The following is a 20594-nucleotide window of genomic DNA, read 5'->3' on the forward strand; positions in this document are numbered from 1 at the left end:
TTTATCCTTTTGCCCACATCTGTTGCACAGTCAACTACCTGCTGGTTCCTTCCCTACAGGAAGTGGGGAACGAGATGCTACGGACTTTGGTTTCTCTAACATCTGATTCTACATTTTCATTTCTCGTTATCTCCCTGTATATTTAGAACATATATCCATCAGATTGTGCAATGATTCTTGTCACCCAATGTGAGCAATAGTTTGACATTTGGAATCACTGCTTTGACCATCAAACACTGTTGTAAATCAATAGACATTGTCTCTTAATGAGATCAAAACGATCATAAAAATGAGATTGTACAGAGGACCTTAAAGGAATCAATAGATGTCATCATGACGGGATGATTGAGTGCAAATGGATTTGGACTAATTTTGAAGGGTAGGTAGGTCTCTTTACTTTGTCTCGTACCATCGAGTAGAATAAGTAAGGGATTACATGCAATGTTGCACTGAGCCAGCCCATTGCATCTTCACAGAGACGTTCGAGTACTATTAGAAAAGACTCCCCTCCCTTATTTCCCTTAATACAATCAATAATGATGATGCTGTTGATGGCATTTTAAAATGAACTTCAGCCACCTAAGTATTAAGTTTTAATTTCATCTTAAAATTCAAGAAAGTGAGGCCAGAGGTGATATTTCCAAAGCCACACAGCCTATGACTATCTAAACGTGGTAGGAACCTAAATCCATTGTTATTTTGCCCACCCATTTCTGGTGTTAAAAGGAAGAAAGTCTGATTTATTGAGCACCTAGTATGGGCAAGAAATCTTTGTAACTGTGATTTTATTGAATCCTCACAAGAACTTTAATTTAAAAGATTGATTATCTCTATGTCAACAGGCCAATAAAGTTGCTTGTTCATTCATGCATCTGGACCCAGATCATAGACTGTTATTTTCTCCTCCTTTGCTGCTCTAGAAGGACCAAGAATGTCTCCTCAATTTTGTCCCCTTTATATACAATAGTTATTTTTTTAATGAGAGGCTTTCTTCAACTAGATGAGGAAGCTCTTCAATGAGATGGATTGACAATATTTGCAAAACTGGGCTGCCACCTAGGAACCGTTGTGAGGATGGTGTGGAGGGCAGTGTGTTAGTCTGTCATGCAGAGGGTCCCTGTCAGCCAGATGCAACTCCACTGCACTGAAGAAAACAAAAAATATGCTGTAGTTTAAGAGAAACAGACGGGCAGAAAGACAGACATAGAAATTACATTATCATTGTAGCTCCTGGTTAAAATTTTGACGCCAAACAAAATATTTCAAAGAGGATTGTAATCACTGTGGGAGGCAAGTGGTGTGCAATGCATAAAGGATAAATGGTAAGTGCCCGTCTCGTTTTGTCCTGACCCAAATCCATGTGTCTTTCCATCATGTGGTTGGCATCGTGTCGCTCCTCTGGTAAGCGTGTGCCCTCAGCTCTTCAGAGCCTGTCCACCTCTGGGGACCTGCGCAACCCTGTCTTTTCCTCAAGCTTTCCTCGGTTCTGCCTGTTCTCGCTCTGGTCCCCTGAGCATGGCCTGCACACTGTATGTTACAAGCCCTTCACACACACTCCTTTTCTCAGGCGCCTTCATTGGCCGGTTTATGGCACTGTTGTTAGATGCTGCTGCGTCGGTTGTGACTCATCGGGACCCTGTGCACAACAGAAGGGTGGACTGCCCGGGGCGGTGCCATCCTCAGTCATCCTTATGTTTATAGGGAATGTCAGTTCATGGATGTAGAATGGTGTCTTGCAGGCACATGCTTATTCTGCACTGTGCCCAGTGCAATATTAGCAATATGAATTTTCAATGTGTGGTTGGTTTTAAACAAGGAGTTAACTGAGACCAAATATTAATTAGGTCAAACAATCTGACTTTTGCCTTATATTTATATTGGCACTTAAGACTAAACGTGACCCAGGCATTAAAATGCTTAGACTAAATTAAGAACAAGTTTTTTATTTTGTTTTGTTTTGTTTCGTTTAGAAGAAGAAAAAGAATGTTCAACTGATTGGGCACTTTCACTTTTTAAAAAGAGATGTTTAGGGGTTTTCTTGAGCTTGAAAACACAAGACTGAAAAACTGGGTGCTTCGGTGAATGTCTATCTGAGTATATAAAACGATGAGGCTCTCTACTCCCGTAAACAGTTACAAGTTCTTACCCACAGGAGCAGTTCTCCTCCGGCTTAGAGGTTCACTATGAGTCAGCAATGACCTCATTCAATCCTCTAAGTCAGAATAGAACTGCTCCTGTGGGGTTGAGACCATAACTGTTTATGGAAGTAGTAAGCCTCATCTTTCTCCCTAGGGTTAGCTGGTGGTTTGGAACTGCTGACCCTGAGATTGCCAGCCCAACACTGAGTCACTATGCTACCAGGATTCCTCCTTAATAAACATACATGCACGTAAAAGACAGGTATCAGGAAACATAGGATGGAATTGGGGAGCCTGGTCCAATTCTGATATGATGGGTACAAAAGCACAGGAAGACAGATGTATAGCAATTGAAAATATAAAGTTGGGCTTGTTAAGCCAGGTGAAAAGGAATCTAATGAATGTTAAGTTTGTTTCTGGCCAATTATAAGACACAGGATGGTTTTGCATAGGGAGTACATTTTTAAATCATGGTAGTATATTATTGATAGTGGAGGTGGTGAGGTGATCTTAAGTAGTAATACTTCTAGGACCAGGCAACATCATCAAGAAGAGGAGGAGGTACAGACAGAATACAAAAGAGGTAAGGTAACTTGCTACCCAGATCCAGCCCTCTGACACCACATGACAACGCATCATTTTAATCCTCTTCTTCGATTTTGCAAAACAAGTTTTCAACCTGGGTAGGGACTGAGTAAGTCACAGAAACACTACTAGTCTAAAGTTAAGGTTTCAAACTGACAAGTTTTGCGTTGTTGTGACTCATCCAACTTTTAAACACTCTCCCCTCCTCTCTAAAAAAATACTGATGTGGCAATGATCTATAAATTATCCATCGAGATATGGATATATTTGGGAAATCTAGATCTAGTTTCAAATAAGAATTAAATTCTATAATTTTTATACTATGAAAAAATACTTGGTTACTCAAGTTGGTAATAGACTATACTCAAAAAGTAAGACTTCCTGGGAAAACCAGGTTGTTTAGCCACCCTATCTGCCTGCCACCTAATTTTAATTCCAAAATAAAGTAATACAAAGGAAAGGCTAAAAATAATTTAAAGAGATAATGGCTGCTTTTTCCTCCCAAAATTGTTGAAAGCCAAGAATCTTCAAAATTAGGAAGGAAACTGATCCCCTAATAACTCATATTAAGGAAATAGACATGTAGCCACATCACAGTGAAACTAGACCAGACCAAAAATGAAAAATTCTTAAAAGCAGTTTCAGAGAAAAGATATTATCAGGTGCTAGAAACAATGGAATGATGCTATGAATAGCAGAAGAAATATAGCTAGCATTGTACAAAAAGCATTAATCCCAACTAAGCATTAAATAAAGACATCCTAGGCATGCAAAAGTAGAGACACTATATCCTCTCCTTCTCCTTGGCCTCCTACCTCCCTCCATAGACAATTCTCTGGAATGTGGGTCACTGGCAAGATGCCATAAGGATAGCTACCTGCTCGCGTGTGCACTGATCCATAGGAAACTCATATGACCTTCACATACGAAACCACGGGAAATCAACCACCGCATGGCATCTCTCTCTTCCTTAGTCCTCTTCTCTCTCTCCAGGTATGTGCCTGAGCAAGGGCACAGATCAGGATTAAGTAGACAGCCACCCACCCAGCTTACCACATGACTTGAGGGAGTGAAGCTCCCCAATCCTTTGCAAAAAGAGTCTGATTTGAGTCTTAATTACTAATTTTAGAGCAATAGTAAAAGATACACTTAAAAACCGGTCATGCTTCTAAACCATGTATTTAATCTGATTCACCACAGTGCTATAAAGAAAAATTCTCACCAACCTTAGCTAAAAGCTCTAAGTTGCCTGCATTTATTTTTCCCTCAGGTTTTTAACAAGTTGAGCATAATCAAAATCCCAATTGGAAGAAGCATGTCAAAAAGAATAAAAATAAAACCCCACAGAAAAGGCATTTTTCTCTGCCTCTGTTCTGGGCATATTCAGAAAACAAGCTTTCAAAATAAAATATGTAAAGACTCTTTTACTCGGTTTTAATTGTAAATTTTGTTAAGGTCATGAAAAGAATTCATCTGAACATTTAAATAGTATTTACTGAAAAGTGACTCCAAATTTCATGAGCATAAAAATACAATTGGTAGATAGGCCAGGGTATCACCGAGTGTGGAGTCAAAGACACTCCCCACCCATGATACCCCCCCCCCCACACACACACCAAAGGATCTATATATGGCTTTTTCTCTCTTCTAGGCGAAGATGAATTGCCATGGTAACACTGCCTTGAAATAATAGGTCAAGTTTTATCATTCTGCCTTGGGCTTATTTTATTAGGTTTTACTTAAAAGTGGATCCCATTGTGAAATGGAGGTTTTGATATTCCAAAGCTAAACATCATGACAAGAAAATCTGATCAATAAAGTCTGCTGGTGTCAAGAGGATGGATAAAGGGCAATCGGTAGGAGGAGCATTTAAATTGATTGAAGAGCTATTTAGGGGCAGGTTTATTAGTACTGTCCTCTAAAACGCGGGCTTGTTTCACAGATGCTGGTATAGCTACGTGACTATCAATGAATTCAAACTGACTGTTTGAACAAGATTAATAGGGAAGAGGGGTTTATAAATTTTATTTTACTAGAGATTTAACTGCTCTAAGGAAAAAATTATTCCTATTCAATTTTAAAAATATTCAACAACATAAAATATTTACATGTCCTCATTTGCTTGTTCTTTTTATAAGTCTAAGTCCAGTGCTGTTTGAATTCTATTTAAGGAAATAAAGAATTAACCTCATATACAGAAGTGATGGATAATAATCAGAATTTTGGATTTTTGTGTTACTTTGGGAGGTTGTATATCAATATATATATGGTTTTAGATTTTTCTCTTATTGAAATAAAAATATCTCAATATTTTAGGGTGAAATTTTATTAAATTAAATATATATAATTCTGGTTATTTTAAACAATGTTATTCAGAACTAATCATATATGTGTATAAATGTATTTATCTATATATGTATATATAAAAGAATATTTCCACTGAGAGAATTAACTGCTCTGCAAATTTAAACTGCTATACTCTCTACTTCATTAAAAATTGTTACTTTACCACTTGCATAACCTTTTGCACACATGTAAGAAACATAGTGTTCTGGTTAATTAAATGTGTACAATATGTAATTATATAAAATACCACCTAGAATAGACAAACTAAATTCAATGGATACATAACACTGCCCCTGGGTGATACAAATGGTTCATGTATTTGGCTGCTCACTGAAAAGTTGGTGGTTCAAGTCCATGCAGAGACAGCTTAAGTTTTTAGAGTTTGCCATTGGATACTCTAGGGGGGAGTAGATCTGAGGTAGAAAGACAGCACTTTCTACTCCTGGAGAGAGTTACAGTCTCAGAAAGCCACAGGGGCTGTCCTGCTTTGTCCTGTAAGGTCACAATCAATGGGCATTGACTCAATGGCTGTGAGTTTGGCTTTTGTAGTTTTCCATAATCTGAAGTTAAACATAAAATCAAATTTCAATAATAAGTTATTAGTCACTGGGATGCAAGCATTGCAAACAAAGGATAAGTGGTTGGTAGTGGGGAAAGAAGGCCTTGGTGATAAAAATGACAGTAGAGATCACATGATAGAATTTTGCAAGACAATCTACATTCTTATACTATAGAATTATAAGATTGCATTTTATAATTATAACATATAATTATAAATAACAATTAATATAAATTCACAAGAGCCCAATTGAGCATCTCATATAAATTTAGAAACCATCTCAAGAAGAGATTTAAACCACTGAACACTAATGACCAAAGACAGGTGAGTTTCGAGAGGACAAGTACATCACACACGAAGAAAGCAAAAGATCGTTGAAGGCAGGGAAAAAAGAAGACACAAGTGGATGTTAGAATAGACTGAAATTTTCTCTAAAGACAGAGTATCTAAAGCAAATGGAAGAAATGATGGTGTAAACCAGCCAAATGAAAGATTTCAAAGGAGGACTATATAAGAAAAGTATTATGATGAAATGTGCAAAGACCTGGAGTGAGAAAGCCAAAAGGGAAGAGTAACTTGGCATATTTACAGTTGGAAGAACTGCAGGGGAAAAAATCCAAGCCTTGAGTTGAAATATTGAAATTTTCTGTGGGTAAAATATCAGATGGCATAGAAAGAATCAAAAGAACATGGAAGCATATACACATTCACCATACAAAAGTAGTTTGTTCAATGTTCAACCATTTCAAGAGATAGCATATGATCAATAACCAATAGTATTAAAGAAAGAAAGCTAAGCTGACAACTATTGTCAAAACCAAAGCCTCTGCAATTGACAGGACACTGATGGAGATGCTACATCAAAGAGATGTAACACTGGATGCACGCATTCATTTATGCCAAGAGATTTGGAAAACATGACCACCTGATTGGAAGAGATTCATTTTTGCATCCACTCCAAAGAAAGCCATTGAAATCATTGAACAATATCATTGATTTCACACACAAGGTAATTTTTAAGTGGTTGTGACAATACATTGACAAGAAGCTTCCAGAAATTTAAGCCAGTTTCTGAAGAGAATAAAGAATGAGGAGTAAAACTGCTGATGTCAGACAGATCTTGACTGAAAGCATAGATATTTACCTGTGTTTTATTGAATATGCAGCCCAATACATACCCACTGTGTGACCAAGGCTCCTCGCGCAAACAGCATATAACAATGGGCAAATCTACTTCAAGAGACCTTGGACAATTGCTAAGGCGCAAAGATGTCATCTTGAGGACGGAATTGTTACTGATGTGGTGTTTTCAATGAACTCGTACGTGCGTGGAAGTTGGGTAATGAATAAGGAAAGGCAAAGAAGAGTTCATGCTTTTGAATGATCGTGTCTGTGATAAATAATAAATATTCCATGGACTTCTAGAAGAACAAATAAATCTGCCTTAGAAGAAGTACAGCCAAAATGCACCTTGGAATCTTCCTTCTTACATATAAGTTTGCATTACTTTCTCATACTTTTTTCTCTTATCTTCCGAATTCCCAATTAGTATAGTTTTTGTTTTGTTTTTGTAGAAATAAGGCTGTCAAGACCCTGTCTCGTGTACTTTAGGCATGTTATCAGGAAGATAAATCCCTGGAGAAAGATAGCATGCTTGGTAAAGGGGATGATGGGTGAAAAAGAAGAAGAACCTGAGTGAGATAAACACAGTAGCTGTAACAATGATTTCACACTTAGCAATTTTGAGGATGACGTAAGAATGGGCAGTATTCGGTTTTATTGTCCCTGGGGTCACTTTAAGTCAGGACTAACTTAATGGCACCTAAGAACAATAACAGCATTGTTAAAATCACAGATACTGAAGGGAAATAAGAATGGTTGCCTAAGAGACCTAACATGTGAATCATGAGAATACCAGATGGAGATGAAAGATAGGAAGGGGCAGAAATACTTTGAAGAAAGAATGACAGCAAATTTCACAATCTATGACATTAAACTATAAGCCCATGACCTCACACAACTCTAAGCAGAATGAAACCAAGATATCTACAGCAATATGTATTATGGTGAGTCTCTCAAAAATTAAAGATGAGAGAAATCAGAAAGCAGGGAGAGAGAAGCAATGAGTCACATACAAAGATGCCCCAATAGGATTAAGTGCCGATTTTTCTTTCAAAATGTTGGAGGCCAGAAAGATAAATGTTAAGATCTTGAAAGTTAGAAGAGTAAAGTAGGGTGTACCTAAGAGGTGTTATGTCATTGGAGGTCACCCTCTGGAAGTTGCGTTATATGTTTTTCTGTGTTTTGGTTTATGAAACCCATAATTAATGAAGCAAAGGCACAGCAAGTAGAATAAGGGTTTCAGGAGACTTCTGGGAAGAGGGTACCCATTTAGAATCACCTATCTGTGTTCCCATTGTTAGATCAGAAAATCTGTTAGATCAGACAATGTGGCTGCTAGCTGGAGAGCCAGAGCAGGCCAGAGACCCATGAACAGGACAGAGATCTCTGGAGTAGGCTGGAGATCCATGAGCAGGCAGGAGATCCATGAGAGCAGGCTGGAGATCCGGAGCAGGTCACAAATCCGGCACAGAGCTCTTGTCTTATCTTTGCTTTGGCTACCAAGCTAAGTCAGTTTCCAAGGACATCTTCAACCCATGGCAGCAAGGTGGTCACACTGCCCTCCCTCGAATCCCTTTCCAACCCCAAGGATCAGAATTATAGCCCTGATGGTAGGGGGAGAAGGGGGAAGAGGAGGAAGGGGGAGCTGATAGCATTGAATACTATATAACCCCACTCAGGGGGAGGGAGTAACAGAATTGTATGTGAATGAATATATTGGATAGTGTAAGAAACTACAAATATATGCATAAATAAGAGTTCCTGGGGGATAGCTTGGGAAAGGTGGGGGGTGGATACCAAGGAGTACAAGAAAAGAGAGTATGGTTTGAAACTGATTGTGGTAGCAATTGTGCGATAGTGCTTGATATGACTGAACTATGAAATATGATATCTGTAAGAGTTACCAATAAAATGATTTTTTTAAAGAAGGGTTTCAGACAGAGTGGGGGGGAGTCCAGGAAGAAAAAGAATGGTGGAAACTGATTGTAGTAGCAATTGTACAATTCTGCTGGATGTGATTGAACTATGGAATGATATATGTATTAACTCCCAATTAATAATATATATTTTTAAAGGTTGTGGATGAATTTAAAAATTCCCAAAGAAACAGAAGCAGAGAGTTTATATATACTCGATTAGCCTACCAGAAATACTAATGGAAGTTTTGTAGCTGGAAAGGAAGACAGTAGGGAGCAGTTTGAAGCTACCTACTGAGAAGGGCTAGTCATAAGGTAATTAAACCCCTGAAACTATTGCTCTGGGATCATGTTTAAACCTTAAACCAGTAATATCCCCTGAAAGCATCTTAAAACCAAATAATTATTTTAGTAAAACTAATAAATAATGACTGCTTTGAGCATTGTGCTCCTCTTAGAATGATCTGTATGGGGCCATATTGACAATAGCAATTTAAAGATTAGCTAGGCACCTGTAGGCGGTGAGATTATGTGAACCAGGGAGGGACCACTCAGAAAAGGAGGCTGCAAATGGCTGCCCCCCCCCCTCCGAATGTGACCAAGGTCCCCAGGTGGTGTGTGTTGAAATGGTTGAATTGATGTATACTTTGCTGTGTAGATTCTTAACCACAACAGTTTTTGAATTTAATAAAGACGAAATTGCTATGGAGTACATGCAGCTTTATTCTGAAACATATGGGATCACCCAATCTGGATCGATTAGATGACAAATGGCGATGATGATGATGATGATGATGGTGATGATGATGATGGTGATGATGATGATGATGGTGATGGTGATGATGGTGATGATGACGATGATGATGATGATGATGGTGATGAAGAAGAAGAACTTGTACTGCATATCCACTAAATGCTTATTGAATGAGCAAATGAATTGATCAATCTCTTTTAATGTCTAATTGTGTTGAACACGATTTGATCTTCCTTTTACGATTTAAAGTAACCCCTGCAGGTACACAATGTAGCAAAGTAGAGGTTGAGCTCTTCACCTGCTTGAACGACCTATTATCCTGCTTCAACCCCCTCCTCCCTTTGGCAGCTCACTAATGTATGTTTCATGTCTTGTGTTGCAATCATCCAGGTCCCATTTTATTGACGTTGTCTTTGGACTGTTGCAGTCTTTGATTTATTTTTTGTTAGCTTAATTAAAGTACCATTGGTGATCAGTTAACACCGATGTATGTGTTTTATTTCTCCGTCTAGAAAATTACCTTCTCCGTCATCTACAAGGATTGCCTGTCCTACTATCTATTTTTCTCTATCTAGACATTCGGTTCAGTAATGCATTTTAATTTGTTGATACTGAGTTTAGCTTTGTTCTAATGATTGGTTCCATTTTCCCTTTTATTCAACACAGAGAACAAATTACACAACAAAGAACAAATTACAATATTGCTCATACCTTGTGAAAGAAAGCTATTTTCTCAGGCTGAACACTACATATTATCTCCATTGTGGCCTCCTAAGGATTTGTGAATGCAGCACACACAGTGGGGGCGGGGCAGTGAGGGAGTTTCTTTGGAGGAATAATGCAGAGACAAAAATGTCAAAATTCAAACTGAGAAAGTTCTGCTTGTTACCTGTAAGCCATTCTTCTCTTGACAGACATTCAAATGTTTATTCATCAAACCATTCACTAAAGTCCAATTTTGTTCTGAAAGAGACGATTGAGAATTCAAAACATTTGAACCAAGCAGAACACTTTTATTTTTCTTAAGAACCAGAACAATGAAAGCTGTCACTCCTGGATGACAGTTTTTATTTTTTAATTATGTTTTCCTCCCTTATTTTCTTGGTAAGAGATTTATGATTTCAGTTTTCAATCTAGAAGCCTACCTTTTTAGAATATCAACAGGTCTATCCAGTTATTAGAATCTATCAGGGAGGGGAAGAGCCAGATTTGAAGCTAGTTTCCTGACCAAACTAAGAAGAGTTACCTTTTCAGTCAGTTGCTTTCTGAGACTGCTCATGGTTAATTATGTTAGTGGCACTTGACATTATGAAATGATCTTTTCTTTCCATTATAACCTTCTTTATCATTACTAAATGCCACATATAATGAAGTGTTGTCTCTTTCCTCCTGATTTCCTGGAAGAAAATGCTAATGAGTGTATAATTCTGAAACTGTTGTAACTAACCAGTATCAATACACAGTCAAGGTGGAGTCTATTAATTTTGTTGTATTTGTTATGCGTCCCTAGGTTTTGACGAAAACAGAAATTTCCTCTTTATGTTTGTTACCATAGTTCCTTGATCTGTTGTGACTTTTTAGTCTTAATAAGCTTTAAGTGACAAATGCCTCCAACTAGATTGAGTTTCTGGTATTAAATCCAAATAAGGTTGAAGACCATGCCCTTTGCTGCGACTTACTGACTATTGGGAGGCAAAAACTTTAAGCACTCCACTGTTAGATGAGATCTTGGCAGTTCAAGTTCTCCCTCTCCCTCCCAGCCTCCTGAGGAGAGTAGAGAGACTTGATGGTTCCCAATGCCACGCATCTTCCCTGTTAAATAGTGGCTGATGGATTGGGCTCACAGGCCTTTTAGTTCAAAGCTAAGTGTTTTAACCAAGGCGCCACCAACACTCCCCTTGCCCCGACCTCAGCCCCAAACTCATCTCGACTCAAGGAGACCCCATGTATGTCAGAGTAGAACTGTGCTCCATGTTTTCAATGACCGGTTTTTCAGAAGTAAAATGCCAAGCCCCCCTTTCTTCTGAGGTACCTCTGGGTAGATGTAAATCACCCACTTTCAATTAGCAGTGAGCAAGCTGACCTACACCAACCAAGGCCTGTTAGATGTGACTTAATGGGAGTGAACATAAATATGAGAAACTTTGGCCAGACCTTTATGCAAAAAAGAACTTTTTCCCAATACTGCAGAGGCACCATATGAAAGTCAGTAGGAAGAACCATGACTAAAAAAGATATAGAGTTATATTTTGCAAGGATGCTTTAAAATTTGTGCTGTGACTTTTCTGAATCATGAATCACTTCCCACAAGAAGTATTGTCTTATTTTTGAGAGCTTATTATTGTTATTTTTTAGGACACAGCAGGCCAGGAGAGATACAGGACTATCACCACAGCCTATTACCGTGGAGCCATGGGCTTTATTTTAATGTACGACATCACAAACGAAGAGTCCTTCAATGCTGTACAGGATTGGTGAGTAAGAGCAGACCTTGTATTACACATTACAATGAGGGTCTTCCACTCAACGTTCTCTTCTTCCCCCACAGCAATTACCCTACTGCCAGGCAAGGCGTGTATTTATGATACTCTGCAGGCCCACTTGTCCTTCATAAAACAAACACATGCTCATTATGCTTAGAGCCATTATGTAGTGATTGATGACAAACCATTTTGTGATTCCCCACCCCCCTACATTTTGTCAGTTCTATGCATTTCATCCTGTCAGCCTTTGCTCCATGGAGAGTAGAACACTGCTTCTGCGTTTTCAACTGCAAATAATGAATGGCTGAGAAATGTACTGGTGTACAATAAACAACACACTACAGCCCACGGGCCAAGTCCCAGCTGTGGGCCAAATTCTCAGCATGCCGTGTGTTTCTGTAACTACAGTTTTATTAGAAAATAGACCCCATTTCTGTCTGCCTTCGGTTGTTATCTGTGCCGCTCTCACCCTGACAGGGCACAATTGAGTCCTGGCAACAGAGACCATGTTGCATGCAAAGCACACAATACTTGCTCGCTGGCCCTTTCCAGGAAGAGTTTGCTGACCTCTGGTCTAGAACAGTTGTTAAGTGGGTTCTTCAGAATGAAAAACTTCCCGGGGCTGGGCTGAAGGAAAAGATGAAACCCAAATCCCTCTGACTCTTGCTACAAGAAACCACCTGGAGGTAAATCCTGTGATGATCAGTTGACTAGCGGGGGAGGGATTACTGCTATGCCTGCAGCTTACCTCCTCCTATCCCATCAATGACTGGGGGGGGGGGGGGGAAGCGGAGGGAGACTATAAAGATTTGACAGCAAGGCTGTGTGATGCTTTAGGTCTAACTAGGGCTTTGGGCGGAAAATGAAGTCCCCCTGGTGTGGGTGACAAATAATGACCAGCACTGAGCAGATATCACATCTTAACTCCAAATACAGACACAGACTGTGTCAGGGGAAATTAGAATACACGGATGAAATGAAAGTCATTTACTTGTCTGTCTGCTTTCCCAAATGATCTTTTAGAAATATCAATAGATATTCAAAATGATGTACTCATACACATACTCATTCCACTGAGAGACAGGTACTATCAAAGCTTCCGTCTACTTGAGATCCTTTTACATTTTAATTGTCCGTTTGGGAAAACACCTACATTTGCATTATGCATGCACAAATACACAATTCAAGAAATAGCAGTTCAAAGGAAGATGTGTAGCTGGACACTGAAAAGGAGTAAGACCCACGTGAAAACAAAAACTCTCTTAATGGAATGTAAAAAAGAGGCTTCAGTAGCCTCCACCCACCATCACCACCCATGGAAGCAGCCGTTAGGAAATCAAACTATTTCCTTGGGCAGATCTGCTGTAAAACACCTCTGTAAGGCTTAAAAAGCAAAGATGTCACTTTGGAGACTAAGATGTGCCTGATCTAAGCATGGTATTTTCGTTTACCTTGTGTGCCTGTCAAAGCTGGACAAAGAATGAGGAAGACCAGAGGAAAAATGATGCATTTGAATTATGATATTAGGGAAGAATATTAAATAGACCATAGATACCAGAAGAGCACAATGAATTGGGAGAAGTGCAGCCAGAACTTTCCTTAGACTCAAGGGTCATAACCTTTGTCTCTGTATTTGGGGCATGCAATGAGGGGACAGTTCCTGGGGAAGGACATCATACTTGGTAACGCAGAGGGTCAATGGCCCTCCATGAGATCGCTGACACAGTGGCTGCAGCAGTGGACACAGCAGAGGACGAACAGTGAGGATGGTGCTGGGCCAGGCAGTGCTTTATTCTGCTGTACATACCGATGAGACAAGTAGACACAAGAATTTCCTGTACAGTCGTTGCACTATTATCAAAATGTCAGCTTTGTCCAATTCATAAATTTGAAGATTCTAGTACCTGAAAGCTTAGTACAAAATAAAATGGGAGAGTGTCCAGAGATAGAAAAAAACAGATGCCTATATACTCGAGTGTATGCCGAGTATTTCAGCACATTCTTAATGCAGTTTTGTGGTAAAATTAGGTGCTTTGGCTGATAATCGGGTCGACTTATACTCAAGTACATATATTATATAAGGATTTAATATATGATCAAAGTTTATTTCAAATTGGTACATAAACGGCTTTGCTCAATGAATCTTGTTGTGAGTGCTACTTAATCGCCACACACACCTATGACGCATATCCTGTCATGTAAAATGATGGTTTTAATCTTCACTGTTTTCCCTCAGGAAGCACTGAGACTCAGTGCTCTTCGTTAGGGAAAGCTCATGAATGTGGCTCCAGATCTTCAGGGCGTCTAAGGCTGTTGGTTCTTGTTGCTCGTCTAGCCCTGCTGTTTCCATTAGCAGACTAATGGGGTTAGATGGAAGAATCTACTAAGCTCATTAAAATCAACTGGCAACAATGGCAGGACCCATATTGTCAATACCCCTGACCCTTGCGTCGAAAATGATCTGGAAATGTTGAGCTTCCTCATGCCTCCCTTCCTCCACACCTTCTGTACCCCGAATCAAGGTGCTTCCATCCATGAGCCCTTCCTCCCATGGCGACAAGTCTCTTGGCCCTTTCTTAGTCTTCTTGATCCTCCTCAGACGCCAGATCTGACTTGTTCTGCGCTCATTTGAAGCACTGTTTCCATATTGTTTTCTTTCTCTCCTTGATAGCTCCTCTTTCCCCATTCTGGATCTCACTCGCTCTCCATCCTGCCAACAGTAAGAATGCCGTGTGGCTTTTTCTTGGGCTTGTTCTTCGTTTCCTTGGCAATCTTATCCATGCACTTATCGCTCACACACACAGATGGCTCCCAGATTTAAATTTCTTGGCCCCAAAATGGTCTCCTAAACCGCAGTGTTGCCTTTTCAGATTCCTGAAATGTTTCTGCACCTGGACATCCTGCTGGCACCTCAGAATCAGTTATCACCAGAAACTGCTTCCTCCTCTCACATCATTATTTCGATTTACTGAAACCTCATTGCTTGACATCATCCTGAGCCCAGCCTGGGTCCAACTAGAACTTCCAGACATTGCATGTTTTTATTTTCTGAATACCCATTGAATCTGCCCCTGGTTTCCAGTCCTATGACCATCCTTGTTCAGTTGCTACCTCTACCATCACAGTAATCTTTTAATTCGTGTTTATACCTTTAGACTTTTTCCTGCCCCATTCTAGCGTCTCTCCTGGTGCTATGAAATCTTCCAAAAGAGCATGCTCCTAAAGATCAAGGAACACCCCCTACTCCAAAGTTCCCCATGACTCATCATTGCCCCCTGAATGAATTAAAATTCTTCAGCCTGAATGTCACACACATCGCATTACGATTCTCTATATTTTTTGAAGTTCACCTCTTGTTATTATAGAACAAAACTAGACTACTCGCTGTTTCTGGAAGCCAGTGTATAGTTTTTAAATGTTGACTCTTGGTGGTATTTTCTGTATTGCTTGCTTGGTTGTTGTGCTGCTGTTGTTTCATTTATGGTTATGCAAATCTTCCTTAACTTTCTATAGATGGATGTATCTATCTGTCAAAAACCTAAAAAACTTATAAAATAATCCTTAGTACATTTTTCATCCATAATAATATGATCATTGGTTGGCTGAGTTTTTTTTAAATCCATTCAACAATAATTATTGAATATTTGCTCTTTGAGAGTCAATGTGTTTGTGGACATTGTATCTGGGCCAGCACCTATCATCTCAGATAATGAATCCACTATAACTCAGATATCTGACGTAGAAATCTGAGCATTGTGTTTGATTTCTCCCTGTTTTACCCAGCACATCTCATTGACAATCAAGGCCAAAAATTTTGACTTTCTCATTATCTGTCCAATCTTTGCCTCCCCTTTGTCCATGTGCTGCTGCCTTCACACAGCCTATCACTAGCTCACATTCACGCCAGGAACCTTCCCTCTTCTTGCCTTCAGGTCCCATTCTCGGCAGACTTTGCTTCCCATTGTCATCAGAGCTATCCTTCCGAATGAACTTGGATGTGATTCTCAACTGAAAACAAAACCCTCAGTATAACAGTAATGCTACCTATATTAATGAGATGTTATTTAACGTTTTCTAAGATGAGAGTCATGAGCAGTGACTGGAGAGCATATCAAAGTCACCCACAGTGTGTTGGCAGCATATAGATGTGCAAATCCCAGTCTGGGCAGACTACATTCAAAATGCCCAGTGACAAATTTGGATATACATCTATTTGAAAGCTTGAATTTGAGTGTACAGATGAATCATAAGCTCCATTTCTGGTTCAGACCAATGATTTATAATGAAATCTAAACTCTCTAACAGGGTGGACATAGTTGCCTTCATATATCATTTTACTAACATCCTCTCCTACTGTTCTCTTCCGTGTTTCATCTAGACCAAATTTCCCCCAATTAACAAAGTTTCTTTTTTAAACAAACAAACACTGTGCCTAGAATCCTTTCTTGGTAAATTATGTAAATTCTTTTTCTCCCACCAAAGGACGTCACATGTCAACTCTGCTACAGCCCTTAGGGGGATCTCCACAACTCTCCTTCTCACCCCCCTCCAGTCACAGCAGGCAGTGGTAGACACACTTGCTCGCTGGATCCAAGCTATCATAAAGAACATAGCTGGTTCTGTTGTTCTTTGATTACATTTTGTCTGCTGTATTAGGCTATGAGTTCCTTGATATTTTTCTGTAATACCAAATACAGTGCAATTCAATGCCCATTCTGAATCAATGATCCAAGGAGCTGTACTGGATCGTATCCTTCCTAGATTTCCCAAAGGAAAATATAGACACTGTTTCAGACTGACAGTCATGAATGACTCAGTGGTTCTATTCTTCCTCTCAACCAAAGATTGAAGCTTGTGTATGCATTGCTACTATGAGACAACTACATTTAGTTGTTTTGGTTTTAGTTATTCTGATGTTAAGCCCCTTTTATATTATAAACTACTTACAGGGAAAGTCTATATTACACTTGTTTGCATCCCCAGTAAGCATAATAAAGTAGCAGAAAGCGGATATTTTGTACACTATTCTTAATTGGATAAAAGTATACAAAATTTTCCATCCAAGACCTAGGCAAGGTTTAAGGAATGAGAGCAGAGTGACATAGTTAACAGAAACCTATTGGGAAAATCCAGCTCACCAGACCAGAGTCGCTTCCCATGTGCAGCATGACTGTGAGGGATTGAGGTATGAAGAGCTTGCTGATACTTCGGCTCCTGGTGGAAGGCATACTGAGAGAAACAAGCAGGAAGAAATTCATTCTTTAAATCCCTTGTTTCCTACCACTTATCTGAAAGTTAGGAAAAACAATATAGAAAGATATGTACAGTACGAAGAAAAGTTAATTGAAATGTATCTGTACCTTCATAATAAAGTGCACTTTCATTACATTGAAAGGTAGAAAGTCTTCTTTCTTTTTTTAATTAAATTCTTTTATTGGAGACTCTTACATGTCTTATCACAATCCATACATTCATCCAGTGTGTCAAGCACATTTGCACATATGCCAGCATTCTCTTCCAACTTGTGACCCTAATATAAGCTCCCCATTTCTTCCCCCTTCCTCTCCCACCCACCCTCCCTCACGAACCCTTGATAAGTTACATATCATTATTTTCTTATCTTACATGATCCTCCATCACCCCTTACCCATTTCTCCATTGTTCAGCCCCGTGGGAGGGAGTTCTAGGTTGATCCTTGTGATCAATTTCCCCTTTATCCCACTACTGTCTCCTAATCCTCTTGGAATCTCTACTCTCATTGTGGCCCTGAGGGTTTATCTATCCTGGATTCCCTGTGTTGTAGGTTCTTATATGCAGCAGTGTGCATGCTCTGGTCTAATCCAATTTGTAAGGTAGAATTGAGGTCATGATAGTGGGATGAAGAAAGCACCAAAGAGCTAGAGGAAAGTTGTGTGTTTCATCAGTGCTATACTGCACCCTGACTGGCTTATTTCTTCTCTGTGACCCCTCTGTGAGGGGATGTCCAATTGTCTACAGGTGGGCTTGGGCCTCCACTCCATTCCCACCCCCTATTCACATTGGGCATGATTTTGTTCTGGGTCTTAGATACCTGCTGCCTGATCCCATCAACACCTCATGATCACACAGGCTGGTGTACTTCTCCCATGTGGCCCTTGTCGCTTCTCAGCTAGATGGCCGCTTGTTTATCATCATGCCTTTAAGACCCCAAATACTATATCTTTTTATATCCAGGTACCATCAACTTTCTTCACATTTGCTTATGCACCCATTTCGTCTTCAGTCATCATGTCGGGAAGGTGAGCATCACAGAATGCCGAATTATTAGAACAAAGTGTACTTGTGTTGAGGGAGTGCTTGAGCAGAGGCCCAGTGTCCATCTGCAACCTTGATTCTTAATATATAGATATGAGTACATAGTTCTCTATTCCCCTACTGTTATATATAAATATAGTTACTTATGTACATGCCTGCATTTAGACCTCTAGAAATGTCCTTTGCCTCTTGGTTCTTTTCTCTATTTCCTTTGACTTGGTAGAAACATTCTTGCTGACTGTGAACTCAGGAAAATATGTAGCACTTTCTAACTACAGAAATACTTTGATTATTATGTTTCTTAACTTTTTCATTACTTTTGAATGATGGATTGTTACAAGATTTATAAGAGTCCCCAATAAAAGGATTAATTATTGTTTTTTAAATTACTCTCAAGTTCTAGGCTGTCAAGAGAAAGCAGACAGAGCTTTAGAAATTACACGAGTGGAAGCAATTCCAATTCATGGTGGCTCTGTGTGTGGTGGTAGAACTGTGCTCCATAAGGTGGTAGCATATTTCTGGGACGTCGATTGTTAGTTCTATACAATAAGGTACCTCAGGGTAGACTGAAAGTTTTATATTGTCCATGGTTTGCAGCTAAGCACATCTACTGTTTACAATAATGGGGAATCCTTCAAAGATAATATTGTTTCAGGGTGTAATTCGGACTCATATTGGCTTACCTACAACAGAGCATTGTTGTACATCATTGTACGACTCTAGGCCATCCTTGGAATGCTTTTAGAAAATAGAGGCTATTCTTTTAAAAAAATGTAGTCAGTGCTTTAAATCTTCAAATATGACTTCACTTGTGGAATTAACTTAAATGAATATATCCTTTTTAATTTGGCTGAATTTCCCACTTTTACGAAATTAATACAAAATCAAGCTCACCGCAAAATGACTTAAATATCCATTTAAAATCTACAAATTGTAATTAGAATGAAAAAACTAACATATGTGTATATATAAATACTTACATATATATACATTTATTAAATCCTCAATTCAGGGTCACTGAATTAATTCCAACTCATGAGAACCCAATGTGTTATGGATAAGAACTGCTCCATAGAGTTTTCCGGACTGTACTCTTTACAAAGAAATCCTGATGACACACTGATTAAGCACCCACCTGATAACCAAAAGGTCAGTGACTCAACCCAGAAGACCTGGAGAACTTCTTCCGTGCAGATTACAGCCTAGGAAACATGACGGGGTAGTTCTCGTCTATCAGATAGGAGCTGTAAGACTAGGAATCAAGTTGATGGCATACCATAATAACTACAGCTCTCTATCCTTACAGACCTGTCTTTTTTGGTACAACTGAGTAAATTTGAACCTCCAGCCTTCTGGTTGGTATTTGAGTTCAAAAAACTAACATAAAATATAGTCAATAAAATAAGAAAAGAAAGTGTCTCCCAGGAACCAGGAGCCGATACTTGATTTAGTCCTCATTCCCTAGAAAGCAGATGACATGCTAATACATTATTGGGAAATATAATCCCAGAGAAGCAAGAGTAAGGGATAAAAGTAAGGGTGTGTTGCAAACAGACACCGCTTGATATCAACTGTAAGTGGTTGCTGATCTCGTAGTAACATCTATAAAAGGCTTATGTCTCAGGACAAACTCTTTGACCAAGGGAAGGGAAAATCATTTATTCATAAGCTCTGGTCCTTGATTGGCCAAAGGTTTGCTTCTGGGGTCTTAACCCCTTCAGAAGTTACATAGGGTGGCTGGGTCTTAGCAACAACAGGAAGCATCAGTGTGGGGGGCAGGAATTGTGTAGCTGGGTAACATTGGTGTGAGGGAAGGCACTGTTGGGTTGTGTCCATTCCAAATTACTAACCGATTTGGTAGCTAAACATTAAGCTACTGGCAGCTGAAATGGTCCAAGTGGATAAGAGTTCGACAGACAGGTGAGTCTGACAGGACCTTTGGGGCACATAAAAGGTGGCTGATAGGAATTAAAAATGTATCCGAATGCAAAGGGTAGACCAACCCGTGGTGGTTGTTTGTCCTCAAGCAATTCTGACTCATCGTGACTGTGGGACGGAATGGAAGGGTCCCACAAGGTTTCCTCAGCTGTGATCTGCATAGGAGCAGATCGCCAGTCTTTTTTAACTGGGAATTGTTGAGTGTGTTTGAGCACTTAACTTTATCGCGTCAGCATGGTTCCTGCTGTGCTTCAGTAAATTGGGTTGTAGACATCTTGGAAACTAAGATAAAAACCCAAGCTTATTAAAAAAGAGAGAAGAAAGCTAGACACAACATATTATATCATTCATGGCCCACCCAAAAGTAAATGTACTATCGCACTTACTGCCACTGCGTCCCTTCTTGATTCCTAGAGGACCTAGAGGACAGAGTAGAACTGTGTCCATGGGTTCTGAAAC

At 39.4% G+C, this 20594-nt stretch overlaps 1 protein-coding gene across 1 annotated transcript in view; it reads left to right on the top strand.

Moving 5' to 3' along the window:
• RAB3C (RAB3C, member RAS oncogene family) overlaps nt 1-20594 on the top strand; it is a 304608-nt gene that overhangs the window by 131431 nt on the left and 152583 nt on the right. The window contains exon 2 of the mRNA XM_075543027.1: nt 11776-11894. Coding sequence (XP_075399142.1) covers nt 11776-11894 — 119 coding nt within the window. The remainder of the gene's footprint in view (nt 1-11775; nt 11895-20594) is intronic.

The sequence above is a fragment of the Tenrec ecaudatus genome, chromosome 2 (assembly GCF_050624435.1).
Source record: "Tenrec ecaudatus isolate mTenEca1 chromosome 2, mTenEca1.hap1, whole genome shotgun sequence".
In the NCBI taxonomy this organism is placed as follows: Eukaryota; Metazoa; Chordata; class Mammalia; order Afrosoricida; family Tenrecidae; genus Tenrec; species Tenrec ecaudatus.